We start from the raw sequence: 27,086 nt of genomic DNA on the forward strand, positions 1-27,086 counted from the left end.
TCAAATTTCAGTCAGTGATGAACAGGGCCAAAGAACAAATCACAAGCTAAAAACCCTTTAGCCATGCGTTTGCTAAAGAATCAGTACAGTCTAATGAATAAGACAACGGCCAGGGATTGAAGAGACCCAAGTTCTCTTCCCAGTTCCAACACTGGCTATTGGGCAACTCTGGGCAATTCACATCACCACTCTGTAATTCAGTCCTCAGACTACAAACTGCAGATAAAAGCACCCACTGCACTTTTTACAATGTTCTGAGATGCACAGACAAAAAGCACCATCTGAGTGCTAATGATTATTGTTGATAATCATTGAATATTTAAAAATAGACATTCAAACAAGTGAGCATGGTGAACACCTGAGAATTTAAAGCTGGATGAGAAAAAATATAAAACAATGTCACATGCTATCCCAAACAAAAGTGACATGTATTCCTAAATTAGCACAAAAAGAAGGGGGGAGGGGAGGGAAATCAGCTGATTGTCAGTCCCAGCCCTGGGACTGTACCCCAGTGTCCAGCTGGCTCCCATGTGGTCCCTGGACTGAGGCCAACAATCAGCTGATTGCCAGTCTCAGCCTGGGGACCATACGGGAGCCAACTGGAGACTAGTGCGAGGCACCACAAGGATCCAGTAATTGAAACAAAGCATGCACAGCTCACACTGCACAAGCTGTATATGTTTTAAGATCACAGTAAGCATTACCATGTGACTGCTCAGAACATATTCTAACTTTAACATGTGCTAAATGTCCTGTATGACCAGGCCCTTTGTGGATATAGAATTGATTGAGTGCAACAACAGAAGACAACTGACTTCTGAAGACCACAAAGACTCAGATTAAATTTTCTCCTGCATATTCTCTGAACCATCTGCACTCTTTCAGCTCTCTGCCAATGGTTTTTTTTCCTCCAGCTCATTCACTGTACCACCCTTACCTCTTCTACCTGAATAATGCTCATAAAAGCCATTTGAAATCCTAGCAAACATTGAAAGCTTTGGAGGAAAAAAACCTACTCACCCAAAAAGATATTAGGTAGTATTTTTACTATTATATGACTTATCTGATAAGCATCAGAGTGCAGAACCCAATATCACACTATGGTTCACACAGGGTTTTATGGACAGAATTTATTGTTACAGCATCTGAAGGGGGAGGAAGGACAGGGGAAAAAAGGATGTGTAGCATAGCACAGTTGTTCTTGAAATCCCTTTCCTTCCACCAAGATTTGACCCCTGTGGCAAAGGGCAGAGGCTGTGCACAGATAAAATGATGGCCACTACACAGTAACAAGCAAATATTATATATATTAGTCCATCTGTCTGTCTGTAATGCTCTTGGAGCGCTCTGATTGGTTGTTTTGGCAGCGACAGTGCTTACTGAAACAACCAGAGTGCTCCACACCGACAGACAGCAGGGACGGAGTGGGGTGGAGCAGGGGGGGAGCCCCACCCCAGCTGGCCCTGCTCCTTGGAGGTGGTGGTGGCATGGAGTGTTGGCAGAGGGGGATGGAGGGAATGGCAGGGATGAGTGGGACAGTGCTGGGGCGGGAGGGACGAGGCCAACGGTATTCCCCTCCATCCCTACTGTCAGGGCGGTGCTCTGCCATCCCATGGAGGGAGGCATGGGGCCAACTGTGGAGTAGTGGGGAGGGGGGTGGCACAGGGCCAGATGCAGAGTGGCAGGGGAGGGGAGGTGTGTCATGGGGCCAGAAGCGAAGCAGCAAGGGGGTGGCATGAGGCCAGACACAGAGTGGCGGCAGTGCAGGGCAGTGGGTGGCAGCAGCAGCCGCTATGTGGAAGCTTCCCTCTCCCCCCCTGCTGCTCCTGGGTGCAGCACAGGGTGGTGGGTGGTGGCACTCTGTCCATGCCCACCCCCATCCCCCATCATTCTTGATGGGCAATTTATAACCACCTTTTCTCTGGTGGGTTATCCTAACCTTTTTTCTGCTGGATTTCTGCCACCCTGCTCTCTGACCTGTGCCAAACAGCTTTAAACTAGAGCTACTGTATTATCTCCATAAAGGAAAGCCCCCAATACCTTAACAAATCTAAGTGAAATGAGGATTGCTTCCAACTACTCCTTGGTAACTAAGGAAGCTCTTTGTTTATAATGCATTAGTGGCTTATTCATTTACAAATTGCATTAGAGGACAGCAGTTGTAAGGATGTGTACATGGCCTTCTGAAAATAAGCTGCAATTCCACACAAAAGCTCACTAACTTAGCACCCACACACCACTGGCATGCCCCATACCCTCCCTCAGGGAAACAGGACATTACCTCAGCAAGTCGAGAATGCTTGTGAACGTTCTCTCCCTTCTGCACACTCGGAGCAAGCTGCTGCAGGACGCCCCGGCTACTTGTGAGGGCTCGTGTCAAGCGAGCAAATTTTCCCCAGCCTTGAGAAAATAGAGATTACACAGCAGTTACAAGAAACAGCCTTCATTCACATTGCATGAAGACTCTCCTAGCTCAAAACAACCTGACAGCCCAAATCCAGCAGTGACCCAAATATGACATCATTTAACCATATGTGAGATAAAGTCAGTCATGAAACAGGTGTCAGTGTAGTAAACAGGGGGCAGAGAGGAAGGGTATTCAGTGCCTGTGAAAGGAAAGCATTATGGGCATTGGGTAATTTCTGGGGAAAATATTCTGCCCTGGAATAACCTCTCATTTAAGTCAGTTATCTGCATCAGATCTCATTCCAATAAGAAGATACTTCTGACTTATACAGATTGGAATCAGGCACATCAAAAGCTGCACCTGCTTACAACAGGAGTGAATTCAGCCTCAGAGGTTTGGGGATTTGTGTGAATGTAGGCTAAAAATGCACATGGCATAACAAATAAAAAGCAGGTGAAAGCAACAGCATTACTAATTCTATATCCTTTACAAATGAAAGGGAGGAAAAAGAAAATGGATTTCTTTTTCCAAGTCTTGGAAAACATTCAGCCACTTTAAGCCTAAAAAACATTTGCTGAATTTTAGCCGAAAGCACATTTTAGTGCTGATTCATAAACCTCTCAAATAAGGCCCTCTAATCTAATGCTGACAGAACTAGTTATAGCAGTGACCCTTATGATCCTCACTTTTCAATCATAATATCACAGCCAGAACATGCATTTGGATTTTTCTGACTTTCTAAAAGTAAAATATCAGTGCATTAGGTCCCAATCCAGCAACACACTCAGCTCCTTCTAAAAGGTTGCTAAGCACCCTTCATTTCCCACTCCAACCAAGGCTGCCTAGCTCAGACTTAACAGGGCCCTGCTCTGGGAAAAGCTTTCATGGCATTCAGACTCCATTATGAAAATAAAATTATACTGTTAGGAGCAAGCATTACCAGCAGAACAGCAAAGGAGGTTAACCTGCAAGTATCCTATTAGAACCATTGGGATTCAAACGGTTAAAATGCTGCCCACTGCTTTAGATATTTTGTCAGTCCCTGTCCCATTGTGAAAGCGTTTGCTGGAACGTGAAATTCTAAATAGAGTACATTCCAAGGATTTGCTATTCAGTAGAACCTGCCAAGCCCAACATCTAAAAGCCAATATGGCATTGCTTCCAGGAACATGCAAAGAAGTGAACCAGTTAAAGGGCAGGATCAAAAAAACACTTGTTGAGGCAGAGAATACTTCCTGCAAAACCACTAAGGTTTTGAAAGTAGCATTTTTTAAAGGAGCACTTGCTCAAAATCAACTGACCACTTCCCACAGCATTCAGCAGTACACAAATTCTGCATTTCCATCCAAGAGGCCAAACCTAACCTTTGTTTGGAGAACAACATTTGTCCCCATGGAGGAGGAGTGCTCTTTAGAGAAACAAATCACTGCTACAAAGTTGATCAATCAACACAACTCTCACAAGTCCAAGGGAACCATGTTAGCTTGTGCCAGCTGGGATCTGGCTCCAGAAATAATTGGGGGGGGGGGGCAGTTGTTCTGTTTTTCCAGATGAGAAAAAATTGATACATTTATAAGAAAACATTCTTCCCTCTGTGGCCTGATGAAATCCCATTAAAACTAATGGGCCCAATCTTAAAACCTGTTCTCATTGCTTTTGAAAGCACAACTCTGAATCGTAGGGCTGTGCAAAGCTTCGGTCACGGATTTAATTTGGCAGAGATTTGGCAGCCAAATCTCTGAATCCAAATCAAATCAAGAGACCCTTTAATCTCTCTGAATCACATTGGAACCCTCCGAACTGATTCAGAGAGATTTAGAAAGATACTGCAATTTGGACATAGACACGGCTTTAAATGTTTTTACTACATACCTCAAGGTACCAGGTGGCTCGTGAATGTTGAGATGCTGGGGCAGATGAAGCATCCCACAGGAGTGCAGGAAGCTCCTCAGCGTACTCAGCAGCAGAAGCTGAAGTGGGCCAGCAGCACTTCCGGTCCATAGTTTCATAGTGCTTAGGGTCAGAAGGGACCTAAACAGATCATCAAGTCTGACCCCGTGCCCTGGACAGGAAAGAGTGCTGGGATCATAACACCCCAGCCAAATATCTGTGCAGCCTCCTCTTGAAGAGCCCCAGGGTAGGAGAGAGCACCACCTCCCTTGGGAGTCCATTCCAGAGTCTGGCAGCCCTAACTGTAAAGTAATGTCTCCTGATGTCCAGCCTGAACCTTCTTTCTAACAATTTGTGGCTGTAATGCCTAGTAACCCCCTGTGGTGCCCGGGAGAACAGAGCCTCACCCAATTCCCACTGGTCCCCCCCCAAGGTGAGTTTGTAAATGGCTTCCAGGTCCCCTCTCAGCCTTCTCTTGTGAAGGCTGAATAGGTTCAGGCCCTTCAGCCTCTCTTTGTAGGGCCTGCCCTGCTGCCCCCGATCAAGCGAGTGGCCCTCTTCTGGACCCTCTCAATACTAGCCACATCCCTCTTGAAGTGCAGCGCCGAGAACCAGACACAGTACTCCAAATGCGGCCTGACCAACACCACACAGAGGGGAAGGACCACCTCCCTGGACCTCCCTGTGATGCATCTGTAGATGCACGACAAAGTGTGGTTAGCCTTACTGACTAACCACTTTCTCGCTTTAGTGGCTTATGTTCATCCTGGAGTCAACAATCACTCCAAGATCCCTTTCTGCCACTTCTGGGTCCACCAGAGAGAGCATGGGGGCCCTCCCTCGCACCCCTGGCTTGGCAACTGGCGTCTTCTAGAACTGGGGGGACACCCAAGGTCCCCCCACAGCTGATCACCAAGCTGGATCCACTTCTGGGTCTGCTTCCAAGCACACTGGGGAGCCCACCATGCTTCTGTGAGACTCTCCATTTGCCCAAGCATTCATGAGCCACACCTGGCACCTCAGAGGTATGTAAAAAAAAAATATTTAAAAGCCGTCTGCGGCTGAATTGCTGATTTTCTGAATCAGCATTGAATCTTTAGATTTGGATTCACCCAAATCAAATTGGGGACAGTGATCTGAATCAACGAATTGAATCATTGTCCCTGATTTGGGCAGAATCCAAATTGAATACGGCCTGTTTCGCACACGTCTACTGAATAGCCCATTAGATGTTATGAGAGGATGGCACAATGGAAGTCTCCCATAAGGGCTAGGTCCACAGCTGGTCTGCATCAAGATAGATCTTTTGAAGCTAATGGAGATGTGGTAATTTAAGCCAACTGAGGATCTGGCCAGAAAAGGTTCCCTTAGTAGGAACTTAGCTGGCAGCTGACATTAGTAGTTACTCATTGCCACTAATATTAGGGACTGAAGAATCAGGATCAATGAATTTACATTGCCATAAACCCACAGCAGTTGGAAGAAACTTTTTTTTCCAACGTAAAGGTATTAAAAAAGCAAGAGATTACAGTACACAAGGAGGTATGAATAGTGTGTATTCCAGAGAAGGATTAATTGCAAGTGCTGGCCATGGTGCTGAAGGAGTACACAAACATGTGTTAAAAACATTAAACCTGAAAGGTTAAATTCTCAGAAGTTAGGAAGGACAAAAACTAAGAATAACTAACTGTCTCATACATGGGATGAAGCTGACATCCTGTGGAAAAACAGAATGTGAACATGAGACTAAAGGCTACATCATAAAATATACTCAAAAGGGAACAAATCGAATTTGCAGGGGCAAATCTTAGTTCCCTTATTTCTGAGTACTTGACTTCACCACCTTCACAATGGACATTTAATGTAGAATTTTGTGTAATTCCCTGTGTTTTAAAAAAGCAAAAACACTCATAGAATTCCATTGTATGGAATCAGATGGATACCTCTACATGGTTCAGCAACAGTATTTAAATTCTTCAGGCCTATAGTACAGATCCCTGCCATATGAGCAAATAGAGTAGCTGGTAGCAGTAGTGGATATCATCCTTTATACAGAGCACAACTAGAGTCAGATGTGTAAAACATGGCCAGTGGGTATGATAGACATTTTCTGACAGAGGAAGAGAAAGAGAGACACATCCTGAAGCACCATTCTACTGAAGAAAAGTTTGATCTAGTAGCCCTCTGCTCCCATATACCCAGATCCCTTTTGGCTCTCTCTTCTCCCTGTCTGTTTCCCAGGCCCACAGCACCTCATCTTTACTCCCCTTTTTTCTTGCCCCATTTTCAGTCCATTTCTCCTGTCCAACACTCCGTCTTCCTCCATTCTCAGGCTCCTAATCCCAGCCTGCCCACCAGGCTCTTGCTCAGGCAGCCCCAAATCTCATTTGACTCATTTACCTTCACATGACTACAATCCCCGACTCCACCAACAGCCAACCCTAGTCTCTCTCACTCCAACCTGCCAGTCCCAGCCCCTCCTGCTCACTCCAAGTCCCAGCCTCTCCTTCTGACTCCTTGTCTCAAACTGCACTCCTATTTCCCAGCAGCCTGTCCACTCTGCAGTTGCATCAGGCTCTCTTCCTTCAAGCTGTCTGGCTATCAACAAGGAGATCACTGAAAACAGAGGAGTCTCTCTGCTTGTGTCTCCACAGGATCAAAAACCAGTAAATGTAGGACAAAGCCTGTTCAGAATCCCCAGCCTGAAACCTTCTTTGTACAGATGGAATATTGAGAGAATTTAGTTACCGAAATGTAGTAAGTCTCTAGGGAGCATGTGGAAAGCATGATTTTTCAAAGTGTTCACTGAAATAGAGCAGGATGTGTGTTTCACGGAGATAGCAAAAGGTAATAGTTATAGCCAAAGCTCTCTGCCATTTCTCAAGTCAAAGTACGGTGGTACTCTATACTTTATTTCTCGAAGTATGGTGGTACTACTGTGCCTCAAAAACCATGCACACACAGGCTCCTACACACAATTTTTAAATACCAGCATTAAGTAATAGGACTGGTTGATATCCTGGATCCCACTGCCTGTCCCTTTTCCATTCTTCTAATTTACTACTATCCTTTCTTTGAATAAAATGGTTTGCTACCCCTATAATCTGCTGGACCTGTAATTATAAACTAGTACATCCTTAAGGCCACAATGGTTGTCAGTACAAAAATTTACAGAGCTGATATTTTCCAACCCTGTCCACACAGACTGCCTTCACAGACCTCCAAACTCTTCTCCTACCCCGCAATCTATACTTTTTCTGCCAAGTTTCCTGTAGGTTGCTACAACTCAAACTCTGAGGCAAAATAAAATTTTACCACTTTTGGTGGATAAATAAGTTTATTTGGTGGATAAATAAGCTAAGTGTCCCTCTGTGCAAAATGCATTGTTATTTTTAATTAATTATGCCACATACTCAGTGTAAATGTCAATAAATTGTTGTATTTAGGTGCAAAAATTAAAACACTTGCTTCTTGAAAGTTCTCAAGTGCCTTTGAATTCTTAGGGGGTTGTAAGGTCTGAGAGAAACAAAAAAGAAAAATCAGACTGAGTCCATAGATCTGAGTTTTTTTCCTAGCTTTGCTGCTGACCTGGTGTGCAACATTAGGCAAGTCATTTCACTTTTCTGTACTGCTCTATCCACTGGCATCCTGTGTGTTGTTTGTCAATATATAATAATCAGCTCCTGGGGACTGGGGCTGTTTCTTATTAAATGCAATGAGCACAGTGGAGCCCCAGGTCTCAAGGAAGGCACTAATGGTACTCTAATCCAGGTAGCACCAAAAAATGTTTCTTTTTCCAGCCAGCGAACTCTGAAGCAAAAGAATAACTGCAGAATACTTTCTGGATATCAAGTGTGTGCTTCAGACCTTTCAGGTCTTCGCTGGTGGTTATTTCCTTCTCCCAAATGGTTTGGGTAATGTGTTGAACATCCATATGTTAGAAATGTAGGACAATTCACTTGAGAGGTCTTCTCATTTTTACAACGTATTTTTGTTGACTCAACAAATGGCAAAGAGATTCTTTCCTCCATAATCTTGGAGGGCAACTTCAGTAACTTGGACACAATAGTCCATGGCTTGCTTTACAGATATAGAATCAGTAGTAGATATAGAATAAGAGATTTTTACCTGAATGGATGCTTGTAGACACTGCTGGGTCACTTCTCTGATTTTACCAAACATGTATTGGCCTCAATGCAATTTCTCTTAGCTTTCCTTTCATTTCCATACTTCTCCTCCTTCCCCACCCCTCCCCCTGCACCTTCTATTTCTTCATTTGCAGCATCTGTTACTGGTCCAATGAGTTTAAATTTGTCTGGAGGAGTAGACACAGGTCGAAGCATCTCAGTCTTTTTTTTAGATTGTTTGGCTTTGTGCTATACAGCAAGTAAAGTGTTTGGCAGGTTATAAACCTTTTTATTAGTAACATGTTTCACTTTCTTTGTCCATTTTGGGGTTGCTGAAAGTGAACAGAGATTGCTTCCAAAAAGAGCTAAGATAAAACAGGTGATGAAATGCCTGAGACACTTAAAATATCGTTGAGACTGTATTTCAACAGGAATAAGACTACAAACAGACATTGCATCTGTCCTGGGAGAAACCATGTTCTCCCAGAACAAAGGGTGATTGTTCAGACATCCACATCTTTTGTCCCAGGACTAAACCTAAAAAGATAAGAAGTGCTAGCAGTTTGTCCCAGGAGATTGCAAAATGTGTCTAAATGGTTGTCCCTCATTGAATCAATGACAGAAAAGTGGCAGTGCATTCAGTACCTCACTAAACCCCAAATACTAGGGTGATGTGTGTACACACCAACCCAGGACTTTTCTGTTCCAGCACAAATATATATATATATATCCCTGCTTATGTTATTCATGTTTACTATAGTTACATTGTATAAGGTAACTTTAGGTATTCTATATCTACATACCCTCATTAGTATATATAGTTTTGAGGGACTACCCATGCTTGTTTTCACTGTTTGTGAACTCGGGGTATACTGCTGGAGGTTAAAGTGTACAACTGTAAAGGATGGATGAATCAGATTTTGCACCCACCTGCCCTCCTTTCCAAAACAGTGCTGTTTGTGGGCACAGAAATGTTGTTAATACAAAGTTATATGAAGGTCATCCCTCACCTCCTGCACAGAGGTCTGTGGTGGGGTGACCCTCAGTTTTAAGGCAAAGTACAGGAATGGAGAGATTCCAAACAGGGGTCACTCCCCACATGGCTTCAAATCAACTCCTTAAAATAAATGTGGTACCAAACACAGGACTTCATAGTGGGTTAAGGGGAAACTGAGATTCACTACAATTAAAAAGCTGAAAAAAATCCCTGAACCTACCACTGACCAGGGCAGGGTCTGAAAGGGCTAGAGTTTCACAGCAACTTGAAGACGACCGAAGGAGCAGTGGCGGAGACCCCTGGAGGAGCTGCACAATGGTGAAACCTGGGGGCGGTGGCCAAAGCAGCTCCCCCTGGCACAGTGGTCTCCAATCTTTTTATAGTGAAGATCACCTTTTGTAAGTAAAAGGCACCCCAGGATCTACTGCCCCTGTCTCACCCCTGGCCCCCACCCCGCTGCCACCTGGACAAGCCGCCAAGTCTCTGACCCCACTCACCCAGCCTGGCCCAGGTGGCAGAGGGTATAGCTCAGCCAGCCACATGCGCCCTGCCACTCCCAATCGTGGAGACTCTGACAGACTAAGACCAGCCATCAAAGGCTCCATGGTCAACCAGTCAATCAAGATCAACTGTGTGGTGATCACTGTCCTAGCATTACCTCCTAGCAGCACCTCCCAGCAGCTAGAGCAGCAAATTGCAGCAGTGCTCCCCAACATCAGAATGGCAGCAACTCCACTGTGGGCATCCTTACCCAGCACTTGCAACTTTAACTGGCATAGGTGGTAGAGCCCCCAAAGAGCAGCCTTGAGCAAGACTCTCTTCTCAACTGACTGACCTAAGTGGTAGCTCCCAGGGTGGATTTGCTCCAACTATGACTGTGACTTGTTTGGGTTTTAATTAAGATTAAATAGTTAAGTTTTCTTTTTAAATGTCATATGTTTGCTGATTTTTTTCCCCTGGCAATAAGCCCGGTTTTAAATTTAACATTTGCTTCCAAGTGAAGAAGGTTCTTCACATTAGAACAATCAGAGCAATAACCCAGTTAAAATGTTATTTTCCCATGTTTCTGGGTGGGACCTCAACCTAAAATTTGAAAAAGTTGGTGTAAAACCCCTAAATTTGCAGCCAGCCTTGCTTCTGCCATCCAGTGTCTGCCAAAAAGGTTACACACAGGCATAGCTTGTCCCAGGATAAGTTCCTTAGGACCTAAGAGCATTAAAAAGGTCTAGCTGCAGGATCTTCAAACTCAACGTTTTCTTCTTCTACTTTAAAAGTGAAAATGTCATCCAAAAGCCATTTAATTTTGAAGAGTTTGAAGAAACAACTATTCTGCACTTGGAGAGGAGCTCGAGTCCTTTGTAAGTTGCTACTCAACAATCCATGTCAATCTTTACATTTTCCTTTTAAAAAAATATTTTCATTTTTTTAGTTCATTGTGTTGTTTCCTAGTACTTCCTTCAAACCTAATCATGACCACTCACAAAAAATCATAAACTAAGTACTAAAGGAATGACTAAGCATTCATTGCCACGTTAGTGTTGATCAGCAACTTTCACAATCACAGTCAGAATGAAAAACCAAAGTCTAGCAAGTCCAAAACTATGAAGACTAAAAAATATGGTAACCTAGTCAGCTTTACGTTGTGCTCTGTTGCTGGATACCTCACCTCCATTCAGCAATGTATAAACTCTCTCAAACCAAGCTTCTGAACAGTTCTCACCTCCTCCCACTCTCCTTTCTTCAATATCAATTCTTGACTTCACCCACTCCATTTTGATCATTAAGTGTTGTATTCATTCCTCTTCCCCTCTAAACTTCTAGGCAAGTGTAACATTCTTGATTTTCCATTTAGACCTACAAAGCATAACAAGAATCTTAGGCCCCATCTACACATTACACTTATGGCATGACTAACCAGTTAATCACATCTTATGTTGTGATCCTGCCACACATTCAATCAGTTAACATCATGATAAAACAAGGATTAAGCCATAAAGTTATTCCCAAAAAATAATAATACTTTGTGGTTCATTCTTATCATGCTATCAACTGAACATGTGGCCAGGTGCTCCCCTGTGCCTGGGAGACCCATCAGCTGACAGGGTTCCCAATCACAGAGGTGTACCACCCTCTGCCAATCCCAGAGCAAGTAGCAAGCTCTTTCAGGTGTGAGCCCTGCAGCTGACAAGACTCGCAGCCAGGGAACACTGCTCCAGTTGTGAGCCTTCTCAAATGTGGACCTTGCAGCTGCATCAGCAGGTGGTGCACACCTACAGATGAGAGCCCCATTACTTGATGGGACTCCCGACCACAGGGGAGCACCTGGCTACACATGCAATTAAAAGCATGATAAGAATAAGCCACAAAGTTATTACACATATTTTGAAGTCTCCTGGCTTCACCTCCTGGGCTCAAAATCTCAGGCTTCCCCTGCACTAGCAAGAAATGTTATTGTGTCTGATGCTGTAACCCACAATTATGCCTCCTGTCCTCTATGTGAGGCATAGCAGAAGGCACAATTGTGATAGGATCTGATGCGAAATCCACACAACTTTACCTGAACATCTAGCTTTGGACGCTGTCCTTTAAGTAAGGTTAAAGTTTTCATTTACAAATTAAAAATAAAGCCCAACAGAAATCAACTTCAAACTTAGTTACATTTGTGCAATCAGTTTTTAAAAAACAGAAAAATACATCAAAAAACCACAGAACACACAGTAAAAAAAAAAGTTGGGTTTGAAGTTTTCTTGATTTAAATAAAACAGGCAACTTAAATATTTGTTTCTTCATAGCTCTGCTTCTGATCCCAAAGATCACAAAAACACTAAGTGAAATAAAGTTGCTTCTGTGATGAAAATGCTACCTGATGGCTGCTAGAAACATAGCAGATTAAAGGAGCTAAATGGCTAAGAGTCATTCTCGCATAGGGTTCACTGCTATTGAACTGAAAATCACCTTTTGTTATGAAAAATATAATGAAAAGAAAAATGCAGGATTTGAGAGAGCTACTGAACTGGTATAAATCAATATAGCTACAGAAAGACTACATTAGCAAAAGTGACCTCAATCTATCCTCTAAACTGGAGCATCTTTTATATACACTAATATATACTCAGCAGACCTATCGAAGGTCTAACTACTCAATGTGTACATACATCTCTTAGTTGCATAAATTAAGTTACAGCAGGGCTATCCAACTTGTGCTCACAAGAGGTGAACCTGCAAATTGTGGCTGCACACCCAGCTGCTGCTCCCACCATCGCTCTAGCTCAGGGGTAAGCAAAATGGCGGATTTGGCCAGCAGCTGGATTACATTTCCCAGCAGCCCCTGCCCACATCGCTACAGCCAGTTTTCATGGGGACCCTAACAGTGCCAGCACCATGACAGCATGGGGCCAGGGTTTCTGTGGAGACCACCCCAGCAGCGCTGATGAGGCACGTGACTGCGTGGGGAGCTGATCCCAAGCTGGGCTAGGATCTTGAGTGGTAATACCATGGTCCAGAGCGATGGCAGAGCTGCGATCCACTGCCTGCATGCCCCTGCCTGAGGCATGTGGGCAGCGGATCGCAGCTCTTCCCTGGCTCCAGACCATGCTATCACTGCTGCAAGATCCCAGCCCCAGAGCAACTCCCTGCCCAGCTGCACACCCTGCCAGTGCTGCTGGGGCCAGTCTCCATGGAACCCCTGGCCCTGCACTGTCACAGGCCACCACTGTTAGGATCTCCATGGAAACCAGCGGTAGTGATGCTGGCAGGGGCTGCTGGGAAATGAAGTCCGCCATGGGCCCGATCTGGCCTGACTTTGCCTGTTCCTGCTCTCGCTGCTGCTGTTGCTAGGATTTCAGAGCTTCCCATCCCTCCTCTAGTTTCCAGTTCCTACCCCACCCTTGGAAGCAGCATGACCCAGGGGGCCCTACCCACCAGGGGGGACCCATGGCTACTCAGAAGTCAGACAGTCCTGAGGTACGGCATCCCTAGAATTGCACATGCAAATTTAGAGACTATTTTCAAATATCTGTTTCTTGGCAAGTTCTAAATTTAAAGTGAACATACTATTATTTTCAAGCATTAGATGTTCTAAAGTGTCAGTCAGGAGGGCCACATTAAATATTTATGGGCTAAATTTAGTTACTATGTAACTTGATTTAACTGACAGGAAATACAGAAAGACTGATTTGTACCCAACATTTTTTTAAGGGGCAAATTTATGTGGGTAAGGGAAAAAAGGATTTTTTTAAAATGTTTTTATACTATTCACTCCACTGACACACTTTTTATCAAGACGCTCTTTAAAATGTGTGCTATATTTAAATGCAAATGTATTTAATTTACATAGTAGTCATGAATTATACTGCTATTAAAAGTGAACAAATTTCATGAAGCAAATCACAAAAGAGCCTACAGTGAAAGGCATACCTATTACCTGGCTTTAGAAAGCTGTTAAATCTTATCCTTTCTAATACCTGTGATTATTACTTTAAAAGATTAAATGAATGGACTGTGCCATTTCCATCCATGTTTGTCTGATTCATCATTAGATAAAAGGTGCCTATTCATTTCTGTGTACATATCAATCTCCTGTCATTAGTGCTAGACAAGCATCCCTTAGTAAACCACAATGATTCTGGCAGTTTATAAACAAGCTTGAAATTAACAACTGATGGCAGATAACTTAATCCATAGCCAAGCACGCTCAATAGATGGAGATGAAAGGAGAGCTGTTCTTTTTGCATGAAGTAACATTCTCCTTTAAGCAGAACTGCAAAGCCTGATTTACAAAGATCCCCAACCTATGGCCACACCCCAACATATATGCAGCTACATCTGCATATGTAAATATTTTATTTTCATATGCAAAAAAGCCAGCAGGCTTTTGACTGAACATTTTGAAATATCTGTTTGCATACAAAGTTATAACAAACAAGTTTATAAAATGCTATTTTCCCCCATCAAAAATTTGAAAAAGATAATAAAACTGAAAAAAATGTTAGTGATAAACTGGAAAAAAATACCCAGAAACTTGAACATCATTTTTAGTAAAAGTATTTGGTTTCAGTTTTCTAGGGTTTTTCCCCTTTGGTCACATATTATAAGTTAAACATTTTTGTGAATTTTGTTTTGGTCAAAAAAGTAATTTTCTCTTTGAAAAAACGTTGAGAAGGACAGAACTCTTTGCCCTCTGCAGGAGTGGACGAAATATGGCCCACGGGCTGGATCTGGCCTGCGGCAGGTCCCTCAGTTCCACCTGACCTAGGCATTGTCCTAAGTTGGCATATCTTGCCACCCCTGGGCAGGCAGTGAGACTGGGGTGGCTCCACGTTGTAGGTGTTAGATTTTTAGTATATAATTTGGAGTTTTTTTCCCAGTTCCAAGATGGCAATCCCCCTTCCCAAAAGGAGTACTTTCAGGGCAAGGGCAGGGACTTCCTGTGACAGGTCAGGGGTTAGGGAGCGAAACTTCTGGTACCAAGATGGCAACCAGGGGCAGAGCACTTGTCAAGGGACGGGGGTACCCTTGCAGCCCTCAACAGTTCACCAAAACTCATTAAGTGGCCCTCCAGCCAAAATAATTACTCACCCCTGTTCTACAGTAAGGACAGAATTCTGTTTTTCTGCTGAGATGTAAAGTGAGACAAGTCACTACATTACTTTGTATAAAACAGCCTGAATAGCAGGTACATAACTAAATACATTATGGAGCTGCAGCTCTGGCCTATGCAACTAACTAATTTTGTCTCTACTGAATGTGCTCAGAAGCAATACAGCAATGCACCAGAGATAGCAAACTCCATTTACATTCCACTGTAACTCGGGTTTTATCATGGACACACTGAAGTGTGGTATAACCCCAGAAATTGTTGTTACTCAAAAATCACAATTAGAAACTGTTTGACACTGTACACACTTTTGTCTAGGACTAACAGCACTGACGAAGACAGTAGAAACCTAAGTTTTAGGTTTGCTTTCTTCTGTGGATATTTGACCTCTAACCTCCTACATTACAAGGCAACAACCTAACCATTAGGCCAGGTTGGGCCAGACTGGGCTCTCAGGGTTCCCCGCCACCCCGCCTAGGCTACTAAATAGCCAAGAGAGACAGCATTCTGGGCAGTGGCGATGCTTAGGGGGTGCACATGCACCCCTTGAGAGCACCAGCGCACCCCCTACCAGCTGCGCTTGCCACTTAGGTGATGGGCAGGGAGGGGCAGGCGGGAGTGCCGGTGCCCCCCCACAAGCACCGGCTGATAGCTGTAGCCACTTCCGGAAGCAGCTGCAGCTATCAGCTGCAGGGTTCCCCCCAGGCAGCAAGATCAGCTGTGGGGGGATTCCCGCGCTCCCATTGGCAGGATTGGCCATTGGGGCACCCACCCACACAGTCGGCAGAACTGGTTGCCGGGGTTGGGGGGGACACGTGCCTCCCCTAAGGCGGCACGAGTCGCCTATAATCCTGGGGACAGGCAGGGAACAAGCAAGAGGGAAACTGACTGTGGCTCAAGGAAGCAGGTAGGGAGGAAGTGAGCCCTCATTTTCACTGTTTCTGTGTGCGTACTGAAGATTCACTAGGAAAACTGCATAAACAACACTGAGGGCAGAAAACAGGTTTCTTCAAATGGTGCTGTGTCTGCTTGCAACCCCTTCTCCATGCTACTGGGATAGATGCCCAAACTGACCTATTTGGAAAGCCTCCTAGTGGCCATCCTCAGTACTTCTTGAAGAAGAAGAGGCCTGCTGGAAAACATTACCTGGAATTTCTACCAGGAACCAGTGCGTGTCTGGTTTGGAGAGGGAACAGAAAACCTGGTGGGACTAGCAGTAACAGACATCAAGGTCTTCAACTTTCCCAGGCATGTAAAATATTCAACATTCTGCTGCCCTGTTTTACTGGTGCATCTCACTCCACTGCCAAATCTCTCCTGAAATTATACTTCTACACTGACACATCCCACTTGCACAGCAGGATAGAGTGGGCATACTATGGATCAGTGAGCCATTGGTTTCCAGGTCACCTGGTTCACCCAGCATCTCCTCCCCCTGACATCAATGCAACTCCTACTGCCCCCCTTCTACAATAAATCAATCAAATCAATCGATCAAGCTAGAACAGCGCCACAGCTAACAACAGCATGACTCCAACCCTGTATCCAGCATTCCCTCTAAGCTGTGTGGCGTGCTGTGAGGCCCATGAAGCGCTGCCAGATGCGCCAGTGCAGCTGTACACACCACACAGCTTAGAGGGAACGCTGCCTGCATCTGTATCTGACTTATTTAGCAGTAACTGTAATGGGGTAAAATGCATGAACAGCTTTGAGAACTAGGAGAACCCCCACCTGCTAGAGCAGGACCTCCTTGGGTCTTTCACACAACTACAAAGGTTCATTAAGACCCAATAATGAAGAGTTACTTATGCTTGTTAAATTTTCTTGATGTTTGCAGAGCATTTGGCTAGAAACAGACATTAACAAAAGAAGCAAGTCAGCTGTGCTGCAATGGATCATGGCACAGCTGGTTCACTTCACTGGGCAAAACGTAAGTCGCCCAGTGAACCCTTGAGGGTATGGGACAAGGGGCAATGTGATAACCCTTCTTTCCCAACTGCCCCAGGCCTACACCACGGGTCTAGGGCAGCAGGGAAAAGTGCTTCCACACTCAGCCAACTTTAGGGGGTTGACTGGGTGAGAAAACAGCCAAGCATTTCCTAGTGCCCCAAACCCACGGGTTTGGAGCAGCAGGAAATACTGAGGTGCTCCCCAATTCAGTGTGGATCTGAAGCAGCTAAGAAAGCTAGGATATCCCCCTCCCAGCGCTGCAAGGTAATAGACACCTGTCGCAATAAGGTGACAGAGTCTACTACTACCTTTTGTTGCACTGCTGATTTTCGGATCATGTGCCACAACAAAAAGTAAGGACATCGGTTTGCTCCACGTTTGTGCTTTTTAAGACAGCACAAATGAAAAAGCAGATGTCCATTTCCACCCTTTGCAGTCTTGGATAAGTCACTTTAGCCAGTTTGTTGGAAGTTATGCTTAACTCCTTTGAAAAATCCGATCACTCCTATTTAGGTGTCTAGCTTTAAATCACACAGATTTTTAAACTTTGGTATTTATCTTCCTCTGCCTATCTGTTATAAGGATTAATGGGCTTAATTTTTCCACATTACTTTGGACACGAAACTGCTGACAGCTATCATTCCTGTAGAAACATTATATTCTACAAACTGAAAAGTGGGAAGTGCTTTCAAATGCTGATTAGACTTTACTTTTCCTTCCCTTCCCCTCTTACAAAAATTGAATATTCCCTTATCTTCAGGAGAGAGAATGAGTCTCTTTTACAGAGTAATAGTTCACTACCACGTTGAAAGAATCTGCAAGAGAAAGTTAATCTCAGCAGCAGCACAGACAAGAACTATGGGTTATCACTCCTAAAAGAAAACCCCACTTCAGTGACTGATTAACTAAATCAAGAACCATCATTCCCAGCAAATAAATGAGGGCAAACTTTAGTACATAATACAGATTTATTTCTGCTGTCAGTCCTTGTCAGAATATAAGGAATACCACTACAGGCAGGGTAGAAAACCATTTTCTATTGACCAGATCTTTCCAATTACAAGATACATTCTCTAGTTTTATTAAAGTAATGGAAAAATCAATCATCAAAAATATTTATTACAGGTAGCTTGGCAGAATATTTTTGTACTTGTGTACCTTTCACCCCAGAGGATCCAAGGCTTTTCATAAACTATTCTCCACCTTGACACAGAGCTCCACTCATATGCATGAGTTTGCAAGATCAGGGCCTGAATATATTTTACAATTCACCCTCAGCTGAAGTGTTATCACTTCCTGAGTGGATTCACCACTGGACTGAAGCAGTATGCAGTAGCCATACATAGCAATTTTGGACAGATAAGGCCCGATCTGATTCTTACTGAAGTCGTTAGAAGCCTTTTCATGGATGTCAGTAAAGATAATGCCTCAAGAATATCAGACCTATTGTAATTAGACCTATATTTAGGCAGGTAGAATTAAATAACCCATACCTGGGCAAGATTCTAACAGGAGGGGTAGCAACAGCTGTTGCAAAAAGCATTGTGGGTTCCTGGTCCAACTCAGAGAAGCTAAGCAGCTTCAGCCTCCGAAGGAGCTACAATGGCTGAAGGCTTCATAGGAGGAACTCAGCACTTTTTGCTACCTACAAGTGGTCAGCACCTCAGGTTTAGGTCTCACCCACAGGCTGACACTTGTAACAGCCCCGTGCCCAGTTTGATACTGGGCCATTGGGCAATACTGACTTAAAAAGAAAGAGTGCTGCCTACTGGTTGATAAGAGCCTACTTTCTGCCATGCCTGGATTTTTCCATGGAGGCCATCCTTCCAGGCACTGGCCAATACCATTCCAGCTTAGGTAAAATTTACAGTCATACAACATGGGCTGTACTAGTACAGACAAAGCCTTCTATGGCATGCTGTTTTAATGGCTAATTCTTAGGCCTTTGGAGTTATAGGACATCAGCTGCTTCAGCAGAAACAAGCAAAAATGGCATAAATATGCAACTGTACTGTGAGAAAAACCAACCTTTGCATGAATCGTCCTCAATGGGCTGCTTGAAAGCTGTTATGTCATTGAAAGTGCAAAGAAATAAAACCACTTTATCCTGCTCGTTTCGTATAGGAGCAATTTTCACAAAGAACCAGACAGGTGTCCCTGGGGGAAAAACATATCAAAAAGTTGGTCAATGGAAGACAGAACATTAAATGCACTTTTAGATATTCAGACTTCAGGAAAAGCCATCATAACTGCAAACATCCTGTAGGAAAAATGAAGTGGCTCTCAAAAGAATTAGATTCTCAGCTCCTTTACTGATCAGCTGTATAATCTTGTGGGTGTCTCTCACTCCATCAGTGACTCATCCGCAAAATGGTTAAAGATCATTTTACCTACCTTTATAAAAATGCTTTGAGACCTACATATCCAAATTGACTGCAAAAGGTCAGTGCACCAAAAACAGTCACACCTTCCTCCTGGCAGAGCCCAGGAAATGGACAACGGTGGTTATATTGCACTACCACACTTCCCAATATTGGGGGTGGGAAGGGGAGAGAAGGGAAGGTTCAGTTAGGTCCCCTGACACCTGTTATGAAGCAGCAAAGCTTTAGAACCAGGTTGGCAGACAGACAGCACCTGAGCACAGAACTGCTCTCCCCAAGGGCCATGGAGAACAGTGAAGTTACGCCTATGAAAGAGTGATCAAATTGGGTCTGGGGACTGTGAGTGACAGTAGGTTACACTTTCAGACCACTTTACCTGTATAATTACATAAAGGGCTGAGGCAATAACGAACTTGCAAAATTAAAAGATCTGAAAATTAAAGATCTGTTTCCCGTAGACAGCAACCAAACAAGTTTCTCTGTCAAATTAACTAAGCTCTGATTAAACGGATCACTTCAAGGAAAGAGAAAGTAATTCAATCTCCATGCCCTTTTAATCGTTAGTGTTTCTGCTGAGGCTGCCAAGAAGCTGTCAGTCACAATGATCGTACCCTTCTCCACTTGAAACAGGATGGTGATCATCAGAGATCCTGGTTTTCTCCGATTTAAAAAATCCCCAATTTTCAGTTTAAAAAAAAAAGGAACCCCAAATCCATATTTTTCCATGATTTAAATGAAACACCACTAATATATAGATATATCTATATAATGGTGTTTCATTTTAATCATGGAAAAATGCAGATTTGGGGGTTAATTTTCTTTAAATCAGAGAAAACTAGGACCTCAGGTAATCATTAGACTCCTTTCACAGAAGACACAACTGCCAAAACTTGGTGAATGGGGGACTTCAGTAGACTGGAGGGCTCAGAAACAGGTAATATGTTTCCGTATGTCATACCTGTAGCTGTCTAAACCCACCATCTCATTTTTCAAAGTTCCAGCTTTCATTCAAAAAGAATCAGTCTCTGCTTGCTCTGGGTATATACTAAGATACAGAGAGGCAAGCCAGTAACCAGTGCATGTGTCTGCAGAAAGCTTGGAATTCTTTCAGAGGTGTGAAATGGCCTGTTCCTCTCAGGCAGGTATTAAAAGCCCCCATTGAAGATGTATATTTTTTAAAATAACACTGACTATTGTATAAAAGGGGGATAGGGAGAATCACAGCCCTGCATAGGTCACTGGAAGCAAGGAGCATCTCTTGCTAGTGCCACAGGCAAGTGTTACCTGGATTACAGTAAACTTGCAGGGTTCACTACTGATAAAAGAGTGAGACACATCTACAGCCTGACCTTTTATTGCGTACACTCCAAAACACAAAAACAAACATTTCTCCCAAAGCCTATTCAGCTACCCATGACAATACAACAGAGATTCTTACCCAGACTGCCTAGAGAGTTTTGAGGTGGTGGGAAGGGTACAATGGCACTCAGACTGCAGCAGATCTTCTTGAATTTTCTGAGCTCTCCCAATTTCCTTCCATCCTATACCCTATATTTATAGATGGCTTATTCTAATATTCTAATAAATTTTTCCTGATAGGTTGCATTAAAATTTCTTTTGTTTCACTGAAACTTTTGGGACTGGGCTGAACCAGATCTCTTGTGGACCTGGAAGGTGTCAATTAGTTGGGATTTGTCCTTCGTAGGTTGCCAACTGTCTACAAATTTATGGACAGCAAGTTTAAAAAAAGGATAAAAAAAGTCCGTTAGTAAAGTCTGTAAATAAATATAAGCCCTCTATAAAAACAATCAGGCTCCATCTGCTTTGGGAAGCTCTCTCTCAGAAAGAAGCTGGACAGCTGGAACTTGAATGAAGCACAGACACAACAGAGCAGAGCCACCTGCTGTGTGAGCAGGAGCACAGCACCCTGTGAGACCACACAGCCATCTGCTGCTTCTTCCCATCCTATGACACTACTGAGTTATAGGTTGGTTTCTTCCGAGGTCCGTGTTGGAATGGAGGGGAGCAGGGCCAGCAGGGGTAAGACTGAGGGGGCAGCATGGTACAAGGTGCAGTCAGAGGTGTTAGGGTAGGAAGTGAATAGGGGACCCATTTGGTAGGGCCAGCAGGATGTAAAACCATTGATGCGGCCACACAGGGTTGCCAATTCAAGAACATTTATATTACTGCTAGTAAAAAGCACATGGTCAGTAAAAACGTTTGTCAGTGAAAAGTTCTCAGATTGTCAGTAAAAAAAATTTCTTGGGTTGACAATACTGATCCTTGGGAAAGAAGGGAGGGTCTCCTATCACCTTCCTTCACCATTATGGAATGCTGCTTGCCAGTGTCCTGTTTTTTCTTCATCTTACTTTATGGTCTTCACTGACAAGGCTGCATTGTTTTTACAGCTTTTCTAAGAATCTTAACAAAACTATAAAACTGTATCTACTATAGCAAAACAACATCTAATATATTTGGTTACATCAATCGCTACTACTAACATTTTAAGATAAAGTTATGATCCATTATATTGGGAATATTTAAGGTCTTCCTTAATAAGGTCTCCTTTCAGGCCTTGTGCTTTGTTTGTTTGGATCTCATTACTGGTTTACCTGGACATGGCTCTTTACTTTTCTGGCCTAGCTTGTCGTCACATCTGCAGAGATTCATTCTATTGTCACTCTGAAATGGGCTTTGGGGCCTTCTCCATTAGCCACACTTCTGCAGCTTGGCCTAGGCCCCTTGAAAATGGCCAAAGCTGGCAACACTACTGCCATTTTGGAAATGCCACAACAAATTACTCTTGATACTCAGTGCTGCCAAAGAAACAGCAAGAAACCTCAGGTAGCTCACAAATGGTTTGCTGAAATAAGCGAAGGGGGGGATTTTTCCCTTCTGTGCTAATGTATGAAGGGTTTCAGCACACCGTCCACCTTGCCCTCAATCTCGGCAAGGAGCAGTCTTCTGAGGCCACAGGAGATGAGAGCAGCTCAGAGGTCTTTGGACAGATTTCATAAAGGAAACTTAATTTTTAATATATCTCATTGAAAGTGCCTGCATTATCCTGTCACAAACCCCAGATGAGCTTCCCTACCATATGTGCAGCAATCTCTACGAACAGCAGAGTAAACGGAAAGATGGAGATTCAGAGCACAAAGCAGGGTAATGCAATAGATGAGTACAGAATCCCTGATAGCCCATTGTGGAAGAGGCTGGAGCATGGAAATGCTGAGTTCTATTTTGAGAAGGGAGCTTAATATACTTGAGAAAGCCGTCAACAAAAGGAAAAAGAACTCAAACAATAACAAGAAATAACTCTGCAGAATAACTGGCCCAGCAAAAATATTAAGTTAGTAACTAACTTAGAAGACTTAGCTGCAGAGAAACCAAATTCCTTGGGTGAAATTATTATTCTCTGGATGAAATTATTATTCTCTGTACATTCTTCTTTCTTTCCTTTGATCCTCTTTTAGCCACTTTAAGGATTACCATGGCCCTATGCTAGTCAGACACTCAGCTGAGCATGCAGCTTTCTTCTTTCTGCTCTGAAGTATGAGATGTCTGCATGCTGACTTAAAGCACACATGTCCAGCCTTGGCCATGCCCCACCCCACATCAACACCCTTAAATCCTGGTCCAGCTTTTCCTCCTACTTCTCCATGCAATTAGAGTAGCTACCCATAGCCACCATCCCCTGGCTTTTTAACTAGTGTGTTCTTTCACACAAAAGCACCCCAAATATAAACCTGCAGCACAGCAGGGAATTGCCTTGGTGCTAGACTTTTATTAAAATTTAACCTTTACAGGCTTTATGCTCAATTGCACAACTCTACCCCTCATTCCTAAAGCATCTATCCCTAACTATCTTGACGATGCATAAAGACAACTGAAAACAAGTGGCTAGAGAGACCCCACTTGGTTTTAATTCCTGCTGTAATTTCTTCTTCCTAGGTCCTATGCTAAAACAAGATACTTCAGGATAATAGGAACATGGGAAGAGGAAGGAACTCCTTCTGGTCATCTTGAGGAAGCTGTTCTAGCCCAGGGAAGGTTATTCTGAGAAAATCACCATCATCTCTTTGCCATCTGGGCTATTAGCTGAAGCATACCAGGGGAAAGTAGATGCAGTGCCTGGTCTCAAAAAATAAATTACTTGAGACAGCATGCTTTTATTATAGGCTTGGTAGATCCATGTCAAAACCTTAATCAGACATGAACAGGGAACAAATACAGACTGTAGACTAAGCACAAGCTCAGCATACAAAAAGCCAAGAAGCAGCCCGTTCTCCTCACGAAGCAAGGTGCTGCATGCAAACCACTGGAACTACTTGCTAAACATTTCATCTAGAGCCAAGGAGGATACGTGGCTAGGTCATCCGCATGAAACACCAGAGTTTCTAGTTAGCCAGAAACCAGAGACGGTTCTTCTGGTGACAGCTACTCTTTCAATAGCTTCTGTAGGTCCAGTAGGCCAGAACACCGCACTCACAGGAAAAAGTAAAGCTCGCATTCACGGTTGTATACCCATGAACTGTATTTAGAGCTGTGTGTAGAATAGGAAGAGCTTATATAATACAAATCAAAAATCCTATTAGATCATCCAATCCTTCCCCTGGGCTAGTGCAGATTTGGTCCTCACCAGGTATTTCATAGGCTTTGCCTAGTCTTTATTTAAATGTCTCTAGAGATAAACGGGTCTTGGATATAGGAATGCTACATAATGGGATGTCTATCATGCACATTTGCAAGCGATTACCCACAATGCTCTTGCTGCTCAGAGGTAATTCACAGCTGGTCTGGAATCCAGGCTGTGGGAATACACTAAAAGGTTTGGCAAGCTACGGCTGTTCCGAGTTCTTCTCTGTGCAGCAGTTTAATTATCAAAAGAATTTTACTTTTTAAACATTAAACAGTTTATTTAAATATTAAACAGGAAAGCTCTAAAAGTAAACTGGTAATAAATCTGCCTGGAAACTAGGATTTCAACCTCTTACAAGCAGCCAGTATGCCCTCAGCATCAAAGCTGATGTCCTCTCTTGGCCAGACAGTCACTACTGACAGAAGGCTCAAAAATGCCTAGTTTAATGACAAAAGCTATTTTCAACATGTAATCCTCAATTTAGACATGCTGAGGTGTGTAAGAGCTCATAAAGTGTGGAAGGTTTCCCAGAAGGCAGTGCTGTACAGCTGTTCATGGACAGCTTAAAGTGTTTCCAACAATCCGACTACTTTCATTTATGTTCTGCTTTAGTGTTGGAAAACATTCTTCCTTACAAAAAAATCAGTGAAGATACCAGTGCACAAACAGAAGTAAACACTCCTGAGCCATGACTTCTGTTAAATTGAAGTCAACAGTGAAAGAATCCAGTGTTTGCCTAATGCAATAGGACTAATTTTTCAAAAGGAAAAGGAATTTCATTTAAGTTTATAAGGAAGCATTATGAACAGTTAGTAAGAAACATGGAAAATTGTAACGCATAATGACAAATAGCCCTTGGGATCATCCTACATTGTGGTATAACAACTGAATAGCAAATCCAAGACTAAGAAAGGGGTGAATTCTAGAGGCCTAAGCCAAGACCCAAGAGAGGAAGGAAAGTCTCAGAGTCAAAGAGCTAACCATGATCTTAAGAGATCTAAAGTTCTGTTCTCAGCTCTGCCCTGGAAAAGGAGTCTGTGATCTGGGTTGTGGAGGGACACACTGAAAGGTATATGCAAGCTGCAGCTGTACTGAATTCTTTTCTGGATAAGACTTTTAATCTTCCTAAATTTGTCTTCTACAGAATTTCTGCCTTGTCTATTTTGATTGCAATATGCTTAGAGCAGGACCTTCTCTTACTATGGGTATATACAGAGTTCGGCACAGGGGGGTCTGCTCTTGAATGGAACCTTAGGCAGCTACTGTAGCGCAAAGATGAGCCAGGAGTCCCAAATTCTCTCTCTCCTAACATCTACAACACAGATCCTTCTTGCCTTAGTTTCCTCTCCTGTAAACTGAAAGACAGCGTGAGGATTTACTGATGTATAAATATGCATTTTATTCCTACCTGGCACTTCTACCCAAGGATATAGCAATATCATTTTAACCACTAAAAATCATTTTAAAATAAAAATACAAGAGATCAATGCATATTTCTTCACACAAAGAAGCAAGATTAATATGGAAAACCTAGTGAAAATAATTCACTTGATAAATGAACCGTCAGTGCTAATGGTGTTCCTGAACTGGGTACCTTTGGTGTAAACAGCACAACTCTAGCACATGATCATGTTCCAAACAAACAGTCATGCCATGGGTATTACTTTGAATGTAAAAAACTATCAAACAGTATGGAAATGAAAAGACTAGAAGTGTATGTTATGTCTTCATCAATCCTACTGCACTCAACAAATTAGACAGCTGTATTTCAGTCATAGAAGAAATAGAGCTAACCTTTACATTCTCCCCATCCATATTTCACTTTCACCGCACTCATTTTTACACTGTTTTAAAGGCCATGCTTTCTGCCCACTACCAATTAACTAGCAATCTAAGTAGATGTGATCATGAGAGGCTAGACAAGGTATATTGCCAACTCAATTTTTAACTAGGACCAGAGAGGAATCTCTGACATTTGACCATAAAAAGCACAAGTCTTACTATAGATTTTGCCTCTCAGTGTACTGTGTGCAGAGAACAAACCAGCTTAGTATGGAGGAGCACTCACCACAGAATGATAATACTCATAGGCCTTATGACGCCTTTTCCAGTGCTTTAGAAGCTGCTGCCTCCACATTTTCAGCAGTCAATGCCATTTTACATTAGCAGGTAACAGTTCTAAAGGTTCTGACCTTTACATGCCAAGAAAAAGAAAATCAATTACAATCCCCTGCAGGTGGAATCACTGCACACAGAGGTTGCTCTATCACATTAGAATCCTAAAGGGTGAAAAAAGACAAGAAATTGTTTTGGAACCTGCTCTGATACTACATTTATTTGGAGATGATTTATATGATATCAAGTTCTTCAATGTACTATTAGGGGTCAGTGGGGGTGGGAGAAATGAAGACAGAAATCAAGATTTCTGTATTTTCTTCAGAAAAGGGATGTCATTGGAATGAGTCTTTGCACTGATGATATTAGAGAAATTTGTAAGAATAAGCTGCTGTCAATACATAAGCCAGGTAAAAAGTCACCAAGGTCAACAGGAACTTGTTTTATCAGTTTGATGAAACCCAGCCATAGTAGTCTGGCCTTCCTGAAGCCAACAGAACTTAGGCATAGGTATTTGACCAGAAAAGGCGGTTGTGTTTCTCATTTGACAAACACTGGGCTAAATCTTCAGTCGGAAGATCCTCACCACCTTATATACCACTCGAGGATCTGTTCTTCTGCTTTTGACAACAACTTCATTTTCTCCACTGTCTAACATAAGCGTCAACTCCATGAGTACTCCAGGACTCAAACACCCACCAAAAAAAAAAAAAAAATAGCAGATGCTCAGCACCCACAGAGCCATGCTTGTAGATGTTAAAACAAACAAACAAACAAACAAACAAACAAACCATTTACCAAAAGCAGCAGCACATTATTTCAGCCATGCAACATCTGTAAAGATCAGGCATTTCAACAGGGCTTTTTGGCACTTTTAGCTAAAGCCAGTTCAATCAGCTATTAGATAAAAGTGCCAAAACAGCCACACTAAAGCTCCCAATCTTTATAGATGCTGCAGAGTCAGGTTGAAGTAACATACTGCCT

General features: G+C 43.1%; 1 protein-coding gene across 1 annotated transcript in view; it reads right to left on the bottom strand.

Moving 5' to 3' along the window:
- The window catches only part of KCNH1 (potassium voltage-gated channel subfamily H member 1), a 162,375-nt gene that overhangs the window by 123,098 nt on the left and 12,191 nt on the right, over positions 1-27,086 (bottom strand). The window contains exons 4-5 of the mRNA XM_019548572.1: positions 18,996-19,124; positions 2,282-2,400 (exon numbers count right to left, since the gene is read on the bottom strand). Coding sequence (XP_019404117.1) covers positions 2,282-2,400; positions 18,996-19,124 — 248 coding nt within the window. The remainder of the gene's footprint in view (positions 1-2,281; positions 2,401-18,995; positions 19,125-27,086) is intronic.

This window comes from Crocodylus porosus, unplaced genomic scaffold (genome assembly GCF_001723895.1).
Source record: "Crocodylus porosus isolate Cpor-Errol unplaced genomic scaffold, CroPor_comp1, whole genome shotgun sequence".
Lineage (NCBI taxonomy): Eukaryota > Metazoa > Chordata > Crocodylia > Crocodylidae > Crocodylus > Crocodylus porosus.